The sequence below is a fragment of the Colias eurytheme genome, chromosome 19 (assembly GCF_061535395.1).
Source record: "Colias eurytheme isolate Ceu_HAF_F1 chromosome 19, ilColEury1 Martin Lab GWU primary, whole genome shotgun sequence".
Classification (NCBI taxonomy): Eukaryota; Metazoa; Arthropoda; class Insecta; order Lepidoptera; family Pieridae; genus Colias; species Colias eurytheme.
Window position 1 is genome coordinate 5,250,462 of NC_142998.1, and position 14,538 is coordinate 5,264,999.

A 14,538-nucleotide genomic window follows, 5' to 3' on the forward strand; every position below is an offset into this window, starting at 1 on the left:
AAAAATAGCCTTCAGTCTATAAATAAATAATTAATCGAACGATCAATTGTTCGTTGTCTGATATTGCCTAAAAGCATCATATTACTAGCATGGTGTGATTGCATAATCACTCGCGCCAAACATAAACGAAAGAATATTATTTACTGTCATCAGCACTAGCACTTGTTACTGCTGTCTTATATTTATTCGATAATTTCCGTTTTTCTTGGAAAGCCCCGTCATCTACATAATATATGAGGTGACACCGATTTTAGTGAGTGATGTTTGTAAAAATTTTCATAGATCAAAGTTAATATTATGATTTAAACCGTGACAAGAATCCTCTTTATCAGATAGGTAATTATTAATTTCCTTCCACTTCCTAAAAATACATCCAATTTATCCCTTGTGTTATAAGTTGAACTTTTAATAAAACACAACACGATACTAGATAGAGCTACAATCCAATTGACTTCTACTTTATCTAAAAGGATATAATTTTCCCTCAGGTATCTACTCACACAAACACCTGGATGCATCTAAAGTAGAAGTAGTGACTCCTGTGAAAGTGACCAGGACCGGGCAGCACGTGTCCTATGTGCTGGATCACGTGCACGAGCACGGCCATGCACGCGCCAGACGAGACCTTTACTCCACTGAACATCGCCTACCACACACTGTACATTACAACCTGACTGTCGGCGGTCGAGAACTAAGGCTGGACCTTAGGTAAGTTTAATTCAGTAAATATATCTTCTATTGGTAAATAATGAAACAACGAAGAGCGACGGTTGGAATGCTTGCACAGAATAAAAACCCACTAAGAGGATAATATATATGTATTATGTATATTGTTAATTTCCAATCGTTAGTTTCCAGTATGAAATAGTAGTTAAGGGAAGCTTATTACAATCGCTGTTGAATTTGTTTTCCTTGTCTTTGATTAATTGCGAAATGTACATATTGCGAAGGGAAAATAATATAAGGAAAATAAAAATGAATTCTTTAATGAACTGATAAACGGAACCAAAACATGCTATTTATTCGATATTTCAACTATTATTAGACACTGTATTGAAATTGCCTACGTTCGATTAATGCTTATTGAAGGATAAGGTGCATTGATACAATCGATATTATGTTTCGAGATACTATTGCAGCGATAAGTATCTGGTTCGATAATTCGGCTAAAATCAGGGAGATCAGTGACCGTGGTTATCTGTATAGCGACATGATAACATAGAAAATGCAAATATCGCAGTATAACCTAACAGCTGATAACCGGGGCCATGTGAAATTGCAAACGCGACGGCGAGATGACGAACATTATCTAAACGAATTAAAGTTTTTATCATTCATTGTAATATGGTTGTAATTTTAAAATAGAAACGCAAATGTTTGATAAGGAGTTTACTTTAGGTAAATATGGTCTCTTGTAAAAAACAATATTTAATAAACGAAACTTGTAGGACTCGTGGATCTAATTACTTGATGTGTATAATCGTAGGTTAATTTAGTGTTATTTTAATGCAATACCAGATGCATTTTTCTGTAGGTTTAATCTCTTTAATGCGGATGTTAATGATATAAGGTAATTCACAGATTATTATTTGAACGATAAAGAATAAATTTGATAAAATTTTATGGATTATATTATAAAGTATAAAGCACTCTGGTGCACTTAAATTATTGTATTTATATTTTGGATATGCCGTCTGTGAACTGAGTCATGCCATTGACAGATTGTGCCTCAATCTGACACAGTCAACCTCTCAACGATCGACCTTCTAGATTATTTGAACTTGTCACTATCTCATTTACGCAAGATAATTTCTACTTTATATTTGTATAAGATATAACATCACCATATAATAATCATAATGACTGTGTTCATCCGGTTTATAAAAATAGAATAATTGCATCTTTTTTCATTTTGTAATTTTTTTGTGGCTCATAAGGATCGTTATTTCATGTTTATCATTTTCGATTGATCGCACGCCCACTAAGGTTAACGAATAGTATCTTCTAAAAAACTTTAATAGGAATAATAAATCACGCTCGGCTTTATCAAACGATCTACGACATTATTGTTTTCGTTTCGACTGATTAATACTTTAACGTATTAAATTACTTGTTTATGATATAAACAAAAGAGGCCAAATAAATCATTCCTACTAACATTCTATAGTAAAATATTATCTTATCTATTTGCGAAGTTGGGACAAGTATTATTAATGCTCTATCGATATTACTATTACTACCAAACAAACACCAGATTTCAATTGCCCAATATAAACGTAAACTGGTATTTAGTTCGATAGGCGAACAATAAAATTGTGCAATAATGAAAGCCTATTATTAAGTCTTTTCATTTAATTTATTCAACGAGCTTACTATAAAAAAATATGATGTTAATTATTTATAAAGTAATGATCATAATGTCTAAGTCTGTAAATTCGGAATTGTAAAAAAGTCTGTTCATATATATATGTAACGATTATTTACCAAACCGAGGAAACATTAATCCAGTGTCTGTCAACACCACTAAAAAGACTACAGATGGAAACCTTGAGACGAATTCATTATTTAACACTAAACAGAGGTTTCAGGCATACCAATAAATCTTTTTTAATCAGTCTACGACTTTGGGGCCTAGAAGGAGCCATTTATCGCACAATTGAGAAGTAATCTATATCTAAATTTTAGGCTATACCTACATTTTTTGAATAGGGAGGAGTGTTTATCATATTTATTATATATCTCAATTGCTAACTTCCACTCGCTGTACATCTACCGATATATACACACATGCTTACATGCTTTTGCATTTTTTAATGAAATATTAATTTCAGATGTATTAATATATATAAGATACATTGATCTTCTTTGATTACAACTGTAAATTTTATACATTGTTTTCATGTTTGGATTATTAATTTCTTACAAGTTGTTGGCCCCACGCCTAATAAACTGAGCTAGTTATGCATGCGATTCTTACTAAAGCATAACTATAAATCGGCGCTATTTTCGTGTAACATTTCTATTAGTGAAAATTTACTCGCCTCGCCTATCTCCATCCGGTGGATGCAATAAATTCGAAATATATATTTGCTTTAGTGTAATAGAAAATAACTCCAGTTAAAAGATATTTAAACTGAAGTGCATTAATTTAAATTTATAGTTCTGTTAATTGTATCAACAAAACTAAATCTTTATATATATTAAATAAGTCACGATTCTTAGTTGGAGTTAGAGGTCGTCGATAATTTTGCTTGAAAATAAAATCTACTCAATGTCAAGTATCGTAAAAAAATAAAGAAAAAATCTAAAGGTTTCGATTGAAGAATAGTTCAATGTCACTACTGACTAAAATGGTACGTTCCATCAAACTGCAAATCTACTAGAACCTATTTCCTTATAACACTATTGGAGTTACACAATTTCCGCAATACGACATTAAACGTGTTATCTAACCTTAGATATAATGAATTCCTAATCTGGGCCCGAACAGCATTCCTGCTGCAAATAATGCAATAAACGAAGATAAAATCGACATTATCTAGCCTAAGAACCGGACAGCCAGTGACCTAAAATTAGCATAGCGTTTGTAGATTCCCCGAATTTCAGTGAATGCCACGAACTCTACTTTATTTTATTTTAATTTCGCGTTTAAATGTCCCGAAGAATCTTTGAAATGGTATAATTTGTCTTAATTAAAATACCAAGAAAAGACATCCATCAATATAACTGCTATAACATTTTAACAAATTAATAATCTCGAAGTTTCGCGGGTTAGATGATGATTTTATGGGCTAAATGTGTCATGTTTTCTTTATTTACATTTTATACAAGAGATAAAATGCATCCCTTAATTACATATTGTTCAACAAAATGATGAATTTAAAAAATAACCCTTCCATGATACTTACTTATAAAGCAAAACTAGCAATAGTGACAACGATAAGTGACTCAGGCTTAAAGCAGCAAACCCAGCATACATTTTTCTATTTTCTTGAAACCTTGTTACGCTCAAATAAGGAGTAAGGGGTCACTTGCGTGTAATATGGTCATCTATATCAAAGGAATTCCACAATGTCTTAAGTATGATCAATAATTTATATAATTGTTGACCTCAATTACATGGTACGAGGTGTCAAGGCTCAGAGATAAGGACGAATTAGATTGTATCCGATTCATTGACTTATATTGCGATTGCAAGAGATCAAAGATGTACCGCGGAAGCGACGCATTTTCGCCTGCAATCGGTTCTTGGAAATCGCGCTATCACTCGTTCACAACTCAAGTGACCAACACGCACCGCTACCAAGAACCTACACATTGCATTTTATACGCATTTCAAAATGTTATCACTATGCATTACGAATAAAACAAACAAATTAAATCTGTAAAGTCGGATATAATTATATGGTTACATTTGTTTTCTAAAAGCTCACTGTAAGACTGATTTTTTAGGATCATTAATCATATTCCTTTTTTAAATATATATATAAGGACGTTGCATTGAAAGTTTTGATTTAAAATGAAAACACGTTGCACCTTTGGCCTCACTAACTACATATCTGATCGAGAAGAGACAACACAGATGTAATGCTCATGCATTTTTATGACATGGGACAAAAACTTGACAATTTGAAAGTCGTCGCATGATTTCGAATACATTTCATGCATATTTAAACGGTAATTATTGCATTACAATGACTGATGAATGCACCGAAATTATGTAATAAGGCCATCGTGAAAGATCGTGTGTTGAATTAAACAAAATATCTGCATATAAATCAAAGGAATGAGCGTTCTTGTAGAACTTTTTTCAATGAAAGAAGGTTTGGTACTAAATTTGAATTATGAAGATGGCATCGATTACACTGAGATATATAATTACGATTTTCAGTTAAGATAACAGACCAAAGAGTCGGAGATATGAGTGCATGGATATAATGGTAGGGTAAAGCTAATGGTTGTTAAATTGGCGCCATTGATAATAAATTTTCACATTGGTAACACTGGCCCGACGCTGCCAGACGGGTTATTTGTGCCAAGTCGTTAGGCTCAAAATAATTTACATAACAATTCATATCCATAACATAATGCTAATATTAGCACCCTATATTTTTGGACATAATTGAATATTTCTCATTAAAAGTAAAGAATTCATTTGATTATAAGTCTTAGAGTACGGTACAACAAAAAAATACTGAAGATGGGTGGATTTTTAAATAGTATTATCTACATGCATTAGAGTTACATTACATGGTAAACAGTAAAAGAATAATATGAAATAATTTATGTTAAACATTAAATAAAAATTAACAAAATAATCATATTTAGATACTCTTTTAATAAAGGGGCAATTTTACAATACAAATCATCAAATCAAAATTATTTAAATTTACACTTTATAATAATTGTTCTGAGAATTTGACTCATTTGATGACTCTTTTATAATAAATATTATTTTGGTGGAATTTCCCACAAGAAACATCGTAAAAAATTATATTAGAGTAATAAAAGTATTCATTTGTGCGATACATTTTTTAAATATTTAAACTTCGTGCTTGTATTGTTAAGTAGTGTGAAATATAGTCACAGGAAAGGGGTAACAATGAATATAACCGCTCAGGACTTAGGAGCAAAGACCCCATAAAAGATCAATAAAATAAAGGATTCGCGGCCTAGGTGCTCAAACCGCATGCTCTACGTACCTACTTTATTTTAATACTATGAAATCGGTTTCCAGAACACACTGGTATTGGCCCGCATAGATAAAAAGACAGACTTTATCTAAAGCATCTCAATAAATCTACATTCATAAGATTTTGAAATAATACCAAAAAAAATCAGAAAGTATCATAGAGATCTACATCTTTTTATAGGTCTTATTCGTTTAATATCAGTAAATTCATCATATTCTGGGCAAATTTATTTTGCTGGCAAACTAAATATAAATAAAGATATAAAATCAATAAAACATCTTTATACAGGCACCTATATGTAAGCCTTATATGTTATACCTATACTAAGACATGCATGTAGAATGTACATTAAACAGTCTGGGCAGAAATAAAAAGAGTTAGTACTCATAAAAATAATAATATTTTTTGGAACCCCACAACAAAGCCACTTAAGAAGTCTCGAAATAGGATGCAGTGCTAAAAATGCTGGACGTTTGCCATAAGCAAAAATTGCATCACTATAACTGTTTTTTAACCAGAAAGGTATGCTAGACTTATTGACGCTGATCTGGTAGCGGATTAATGGACACGAATATATGTATCTGGGGTAACCATATTTGCTTCTGCTAATTGCTGTAATATGCTTTATCTGTGTATTTACACTCGACATTCGATCTGTTTGCCCATCGATCGACAGCTTACCTTGCTCAAGGTTGTTCCCTAAGAAACGTTATTATTCAACGTTGTACAAAGAACTGCAATTGTAAAAACTCATTCGTAGTTGTTAACTTTTTAAACACTGTTCTTGAAAAAGAACAAAACATTTTACAAATATAAAATGGCACGAGAACGACTCTTCGCACATCAATTTATCTACATAATTAATAAAAATTTGCATGCCATTTCCGCAAACATTTTTTAATCAACGTAGTGAAGAATGAAATAAACGTTCTTAATATTTATTCACAGCGATCTGTTCACCTTTTTCGGAATTAATGAATTAAACTCCGAGTGTTTGGTCATGGCATTGCTAACTCCATAAATCTTGACCGTGTGCTAACTCTAAATCTACTTTTTGTGGCCGTCTGTAGTGAGCAGATTCTGTGGACGATATGCGTTAAACTTAAACCGCAATTTATTGCTTACAGACATCATTTTTCAAAGTTCGACGAGGTTTCCTGTTCTGTACTGAAATTAAAACCCAATCTTTATTTATGAAGTTGGAATACAAAAGGAATATACATATATCGTTATTTTACAACGCGGTTTAACCTTGAGTATTTATATGTCTACTTAACGAATCTATTTATTACAATATCTCTAGTGAAAACGATGAACTAGGTATTCTGTAATTAATTTTGTTCTAATTATATCAGATATGACAGTACCAATTACAACTATTCAAACAATGCGATATTAAAGACCGGTTCAACGAATTAAATTAACAAAAGGAAAATCAGTAATAAATTGAGCGATTTAATCTATTCGAAACTGTAATTAATCAAATAGCCGTATAATCAAATAATAAAAATGTTTGGTATATTAAATAATAATAAAACTAACATGTTCTGCTTAAAATATTATATTGATTTATATGAACTTTCTAATGGATTAGCCTTTTCAGCTTAAGACATCAGTAGAGTTTAGTAGTTTTCTATATTGACCTATATTATAGTGTACGTCGAACCAATTCCATGTTATTAAAATTTTATTGCTTCATAAAAAACCACGTTGATTATAATGCCAAACTCTCGTAACTATGTTTTATGATAGTTCCGATCTAAAAATATATTTTTACATCTCTTCGTAGATTGAAAACTAGTTTTGTTTATGTCACAATTATTTAAATTTTCTTGTAAATAGCAGGATATATTATGTGTTTTTAATTAACTCTATTTATGAACAAACAACATCTAAAAATTAGGTATACCTACATAGATCCTCTCGAAAGCTATTCTAATCCTGATTTATTGAATTCCCTCGTATAACTTAAACCATTGCTCACCGACTTAAATACTTGAATCCCTATATAGTTATTTCACTAAAGGTTTGCTTCAAATAAAAATAAAAAGTGAAAATCGCACTGCTACCCATTCACAGGTAAGAGCAGGTCTTAAATCACTGAGTCATAAGTAACATTGCTCGAGTTACGTTGCTATAGGTATATTTATATTATACAGGTACATATAAGGTTCTAAAGTAGGTATAGGATTGTTGATATTAAATTTAAGGATTGGGATACATGCTTATTTATTTAAGTAATATTTAAGTAAAAAAGCATGAATTGATTAATTAATTTTTCCTTTAATAATACACTTAACACATAGCAGCTTTTGTCAGAAATGTTCTTAGTATTTAATTATATCATATTAAAAATATTTTTTTAACAATAAAGATAATAATCATATATTTATCCCCAGGCCTTCAGTATCATTTATCACACCAGCGATGATCGTGGAGAGACAAAGAGCGGACCAACGCACGCGGTCCCGACCGCAGGAAGCCGCTACCTCATGCCATTACACCGGCACCGTCAGGGGACAACCTTCCTCCAAGATCGCTATCTCCGCCTGCGATGGACTTGTAAGTCTTATCTTTAATGCCCACCTCCTTACACATTATATAATGATGATAAACTACAACAACGGTTTGACTTTATCCCCGAATCGATGTTCAACATTCCCCGTCATTATAATCGAACGGGAAGACGTTTACTGCCACTGTTTCTTTTTTTTAACAATTAAAAGAATGCTATAACATTTTGTGTATCCAGTATGAACATTCAATAAAATTAAAACGCTCGTTCGTTTATTTTATACAAACAAGGGTGTTAAACAATTATATAAAAGAATATAGAAGTAAAATAACAATTTAATAGTTTTGACGCAGTAAAACAACTTTTATAAAGTTAAAAATAAGGAATGCAATTTCGATGACATATTATCGTCTTATTTTATGCGTGTATTCTTTAATAAGTTCCTGAAGTGAACAAGTAGCATTTGTAATTCCGTCAGGCTCGTTATCGCAGTGCGATTTATTTTTTTAGTGTGTTATTTATACATAAATGATTAATATGTTATTTGTCCAGTAGTCTGTAAGTGGTAGATATTACAACAATTAAAAATGCTTCAGTAGAGTAAAATAAAACTAAATACTTACTTTATTTCCCCAATCGACTATTCAGAAATGTGAAAATTAAGTATGTTTTTCAGTATTAAATAATTCAAATTTATTTAGCTGTACAAAATAAACAAATTGCTTACACGCATGAGTGTAACGTTCTCTTTAATTTTATTCAGTGTCGGTAAACCTGTTCAAATGATCCGCCGTCGCGATAACCACTACTTAAAGTTACGACATAATGTCAAAATGAAAACACTAACGATCGATTTATAATCGAGAATTTCTTTATAAACCTTTAGAAATTCAAATAAATTAACTTTTTAATATCTCAAAGTAAACATGTGACTCGAGAAGCAATATCAAGGCAACAGCATCGCCAATTTGCATTTTGCGCTGTGCGAAATTATAGTGTCTGTAGTTAAATTATTCTACAAAATAGAACCAACCGGTTTAAAGTGAGTTGGTTAAATAAAAAGTTTAGACACGATGTAATTAAATATAATTTACACTTGGTTGACTCGAGGTCGCTGCTCAGAGGCATGTCAGTCCTCATTAATCAACTTTCGTTCTTCTTCAACTGGTTACATATTTTTATTAATAACTTTTAATGTTAGGTAACATATTCAACCATACGCCATATATGGGCCAAGATGAATGTTTTTTACCAAATAGAGTTTTTACAAAAAAGCCGCCATTCCTCACCGGTCGGTTTTCTATATAGTCGAATGCGAATTAAGCTTACATAAGATACAAGCAAAGTATGGTTTAGCAGAACTTATTTGAACAAAATCTAAAGATAGATATAAAATATGGGGCACTTAATATAGGTATTATAATTCACAACTGCGAAAAATTTATCTATCATCATGTCTTCTCTCATACTCGTACCTACTTGAAAAATAACAAGCAGAGCAATATAAATTATAAAACAATTCTCGTAACAATACTTGAGAGCCTATTGCCGTTTGTGTTACATAAATATTATTGTGAACAAACTTCGCCACTTACTATTAATTGAATGTGTATTAAGTGCTATTTTAATTTGAATGTACGGTAGCTTTAAAAGTCCTATTGAATGAGACTTTCGCAGACGGCCTTCCAATTCACAAGGCCGGCGACATACAGGCTGGCCGGTCGCTCAACTCAGTAATAACATAACTACGATCCTACACGTAGATTATTTGAATATATAATTACGCTCGCAAATAGGGAAACTAAACCATCGAAACGGCGCTTTTAGATATTATATTTTTAAAGCGCTGAATAAAACTCCTTCTGAATTATAAAATGAAGTACAGTACCTACTCGTGGACAAGTAAAATAAATATTAAGTATTAACATTATGCCAACCAATATGGCAATAATGGTACTGAAGAATTTCTACAAATACATAATGTAAAAAATCTCGTAATTTATACATATACATATACAATATACATATATATAAAAATGAAACCCGTTTCGCGTTGTCACGGCATGACGTGTGAACGGCTGAACCAATTTCGATAATTCTTTTTTTATTATATTCCTTGAAGTACGAGGATGGTTTTTATGTAGAGAAAACGTAAATATGTACCACGGGCGAAGCCGGGGCGGACCGCTAGTTAAATAATAAATGAATACTGTCACTTCACAACTTATCAAACATAAATTTAGTATAACAATCTAGCAGAGTTCATAAATTTTCATATTGATAAAATAGTATCTAATAAGTTTGCCACTATGCCTATCTACGTTCTTATCAATCAATTTATCTGTTACAAGCGTTTGCTTGTAAATAATAGGTGTAAGATTGTTGACCTACTAACAGTCGATTCATGTTGAAGTGACTTCTGCAATTTTCAATGACGCAAATGTGTTACATGAAGTGCTAAATTTGTAAGCGCTCAGATATTAGGTAGGTATATTAAATTACACGATTTTATTACCCAAATTGAAAATAAAGTCACCTGCTAATTGTATTTATTTATTTAATGGAAATATTAATTATGTATTATTGGAATTTGGAAAATAAAAAACTCAAATAAAACTGACAATCACGTTCTTCTTTTATTTTAAAAATAAATTAACAAAACAAATATTCTTTCTCAGGCAGGTCACTTACGGACTGAACATGGAGAATATTGGATCGAGCCGTCTAATCAAATACCCACCGATAGTTCTCAAGGACGGCCACATATTATATTTAGGAGGTCAGCGGTAGATAAACTTGAAGCATTTCATAGAAAGAAAAGAGAAATTAAAAAATCTCATCCAAATCATAATGATAATCTCAATATTAAACCACATCGAAACGAAAACCAAAAAAGTATGAAATATACTGACTCAAGGCGAAGCCATAAAGATGCTATGGATCCTCGACGACGGGCTTATTTAGAAGAGAAAAGGAGGCGATTAGAAGCACTGCGACGAGATCCTGTAGCTTTCAGAAGACAACAAGCAGTAAGAGCTGAACAGAGACGAGTTCAATCAGCTTCAAGAAGCATATCACTTGAAAATAGTAACTCTATTGAATTTTCTAGAAACAGAACTTTCAACAAAAATAAATTTGAACATAGACCTCGAAGAATACAGACGCGACGACGAAGACGAAGAAGGTCGAAAAATTGTGCCACGAAACAACCTCCTTATCAATGGAAAATTAAGAACTTAAAAAATAAACAGATCGAAGAATACCAAAAATCTCGATATAACAAGGTATGTTTGTTTCTTGACTAGGAAACCAAATCATTCGTCTATAGTTACATCCTACATTAACGGGAATAGATAGGATCGAATAAATAAATAAAATCTTTATTTGAATTCATACATAATTTTGTCATATTGGACAAACTAACGAATTGAATGTAATTTTTAATCAAAGCTTTAAAAATCTGGTTAATTTTAAGTGAATTTGTATGTTTGTAGAAGTATCATCGATCCCATCACTCAAATGGCCGATGGGATATAGAGGCCACGAGGCGGTCCACCCGCTCCGTGAGCAAGCCGCGCCACGTTGAGGTCCTGCTTGTCGCCGACAAGTCTATGACAGATTTTCACAGTCAAGGCAATTTGGAGATTTATCTCCTTACTATCATGAATATGGTTCGTATCTTATCTTATTATTTATCTTTTCCTTCTTATAAAATGTCAGGTAGAAGTTATAATATTGTCTCAAAAATGCATAATATTATGTAACATATTACAATAGGTACATTTAAATTCATTTTTTATTCAAAATCCATTCACATTAAGAATACACTTTGCAATGCAGGAAAATATAATACAATTAACAATTTGTTACCTATGTTTATACTTTATAATATCCTCATAATAATTATTCAAAGTATTATCAAACGCAATATCTAAAATATGTTTTGACCATGATACTAATATCGTTTATTTTAATGCCGCCTTTCTCAATTATACATATCACCATGAATAAAATAAGTACTTATACTTACTCAAATAAATTTAAAAATTAAATCTTTTGCACAGGTATCATCTCTTTATATGGACCCAACAATCGGCAACTACATTAAAGTAGTAGTGGTTAAAATAATTGTCATTGAAGAATTACAAGCGGCTCCCGATTTGGAAGTGACAACGAACGCAGATTCCACCTTAAGTTCGTTCTGTCGCTGGCAAAAGCAGCAGAATACCAACGATGACAATAATCCCCACCATCACGACGTGGCTATTCTAGTCACCAGGCAAGACATATGCAGCCAGCACGACTCTCCTTGTAGGTACGAAATTATCGCTTTACTTTTCATTACAAATTACTTTTATGGCTAGTGGAAAAATAATTCCATCCAGACGATATAACTTGAAGCAATATTTCAATCGTTATACTTTAAAACTGTATATCCACTTGTGCACGATCGAATACAGTTTACGAAATAAAATCGACTAACGCAAATATATTATTGATAATCGCAATAATTTTTTGCAATCTCAAGTCGAGACAAGGTCAATGGCAGGAGCAGGCGTCTGTTTGCTGTGTAAATAGAGTGGCAGTGAGTAACACGCGCCGAAATAGAACACTTTCGAGATTCTGGCGTGATCGTCGCCATGTGGCTGCAGGTGGCCCACCGCCGTTATCGGAAATAAATATCGCCCATTTGACGTACAATCATAAATCTCATATCCCACTTATCAATTATGAAATTCTTTCATCAATATTTTACATACGTAAAGTTATTTAAATAAATTGTGGCCTAGTTGTACAGAATAAAAACAACAAATTGATAAAGTCAACAATATAAACGATAATCTCGTACTCGTACTCATGTTTTATCTCTACTGACAGACTTATTGCCAATGCGTGACAATAAAATAACATGTAACGTATGTGCTAATATTGAATAGGGTCATGGTCGTAGACTCCATATCCATAACGTTATTAAATATTAGTTACAACTTAACAAACTTAAACTGGACGACCGATAAAAAAATTACCCTTTTAAGTTGTAAAACGAGCGAAAAATAATGTCCCACTCCGGTTTATGTCATGTTATTTTTATTAAGCATTAAACAAATTATCACAAAAAATACTATAAGTGGAATTCTTAAAAAACTGCAGGAATCCACTTGTACAATATTTTTTTGTATCGGTAACGGCTCTGACCGCACTACCAAATGTGCCGACATCAAAACCGCCGACATTAAGGCCAAGGATGTTTTAACAACAAACTGAGCATTCAAAAATTTTAACAAAAGCCTATAACCATTCCGCTATACGTAATTATAAGCAAAATATTATTCGAGGTGAAGTGATTATTTCCAAATACTCGCCGCACCTCTCATGCGTCTGTCGATAGTAACGAGTGAAGTTTCAACGCGGTTAACCACACATAATTGATCAAGTAGTGCTATTTGTTTGCTTTGTATTATACTGTTTTCTTCGTGGAATCTATTTAAGAGTATTCAAAATGCATCTAACGCTGAACGATGTTTTCACGTAAACATTCAACTATGCGTGAGCTAGAATAGAAACAGTTGAAGAAAAACAGACGTCCTACTTATGTAATATCAAATTAACAAGTATCCCATATTTGTTTATCTATCGATGAAGTGTTTATTGGACAACGTTATGTATTCTTTTATTTTTATCTCACTAGCTTGCAGCCGTGTCGGCTCACGGAGAAGCTGTTGCGTATACGACTCACGTATTTTCACCAAAACCAGTGTATAATGAATGTAATAAGGAATCCTGATGCGTTCGGTAAACGGTACAACCGAGAAGTCGAATGTTCTCGGAAGCCGGCAATCAGAAGACAATGAGTGTGTCGGTAACGGTGTCAGGCCCCCAGGCGGCTGTCGGACCTACAAGACATTCATGAATTATGCATTGAACTGCATAAAAATGCAGACATCAATATGAACGCATTCGTAAATATCCCATAGCATACCCGCCTATTGAATGTATGTCAACACTGTATAATTCTCGACAGGGGCGTAGAGAACGGAAATGGAATATATTTATGTTTTTCTATTTTTGTGAGGTCATATAGAAGACATAATTGTGATAAGGGTGTTTAAACGAATAAAGTTTATTTGATAGCGATATGATAAATTGTTATCGATTTGGAATTTGGCATTGTGAATTGTGGCACGGCGAGAGTGGTTGACGCCACGCCGTCTGGCTGCCGTTTCGACACTTATCTCACCTTTTTGTAATGTGTTTTTATTAAAGCATAAAGAAATACGTATCAATGAGATTTCTTTAGCGTATGGGCATTTATATTTATTTGTTCCATTC

At 32.4% G+C, this 14,538-nt stretch overlaps 1 protein-coding gene across 1 annotated transcript in view; it reads left to right on the top strand.

The window, feature by feature from the left end:
- The window catches only part of AdamTS-B (ADAM metallopeptidase with thrombospondin type 1 motif B), a 66,603-nt gene that overhangs the window by 23,719 nt on the left and 28,346 nt on the right, over positions 1-14,538 (top strand). The window contains exons 3-7 of the mRNA XM_090113428.1: positions 489-708; positions 8,093-8,255; positions 10,887-11,492; positions 11,703-11,879; positions 12,273-12,523. Of these exons, the coding sequence (XP_089969554.1) occupies positions 489-708; positions 8,093-8,255; positions 10,887-11,492; positions 11,703-11,879; positions 12,273-12,523 (1,417 nt within the window). The remainder of the gene's footprint in view (positions 1-488; positions 709-8,092; positions 8,256-10,886; positions 11,493-11,702; positions 11,880-12,272; positions 12,524-14,538) is intronic.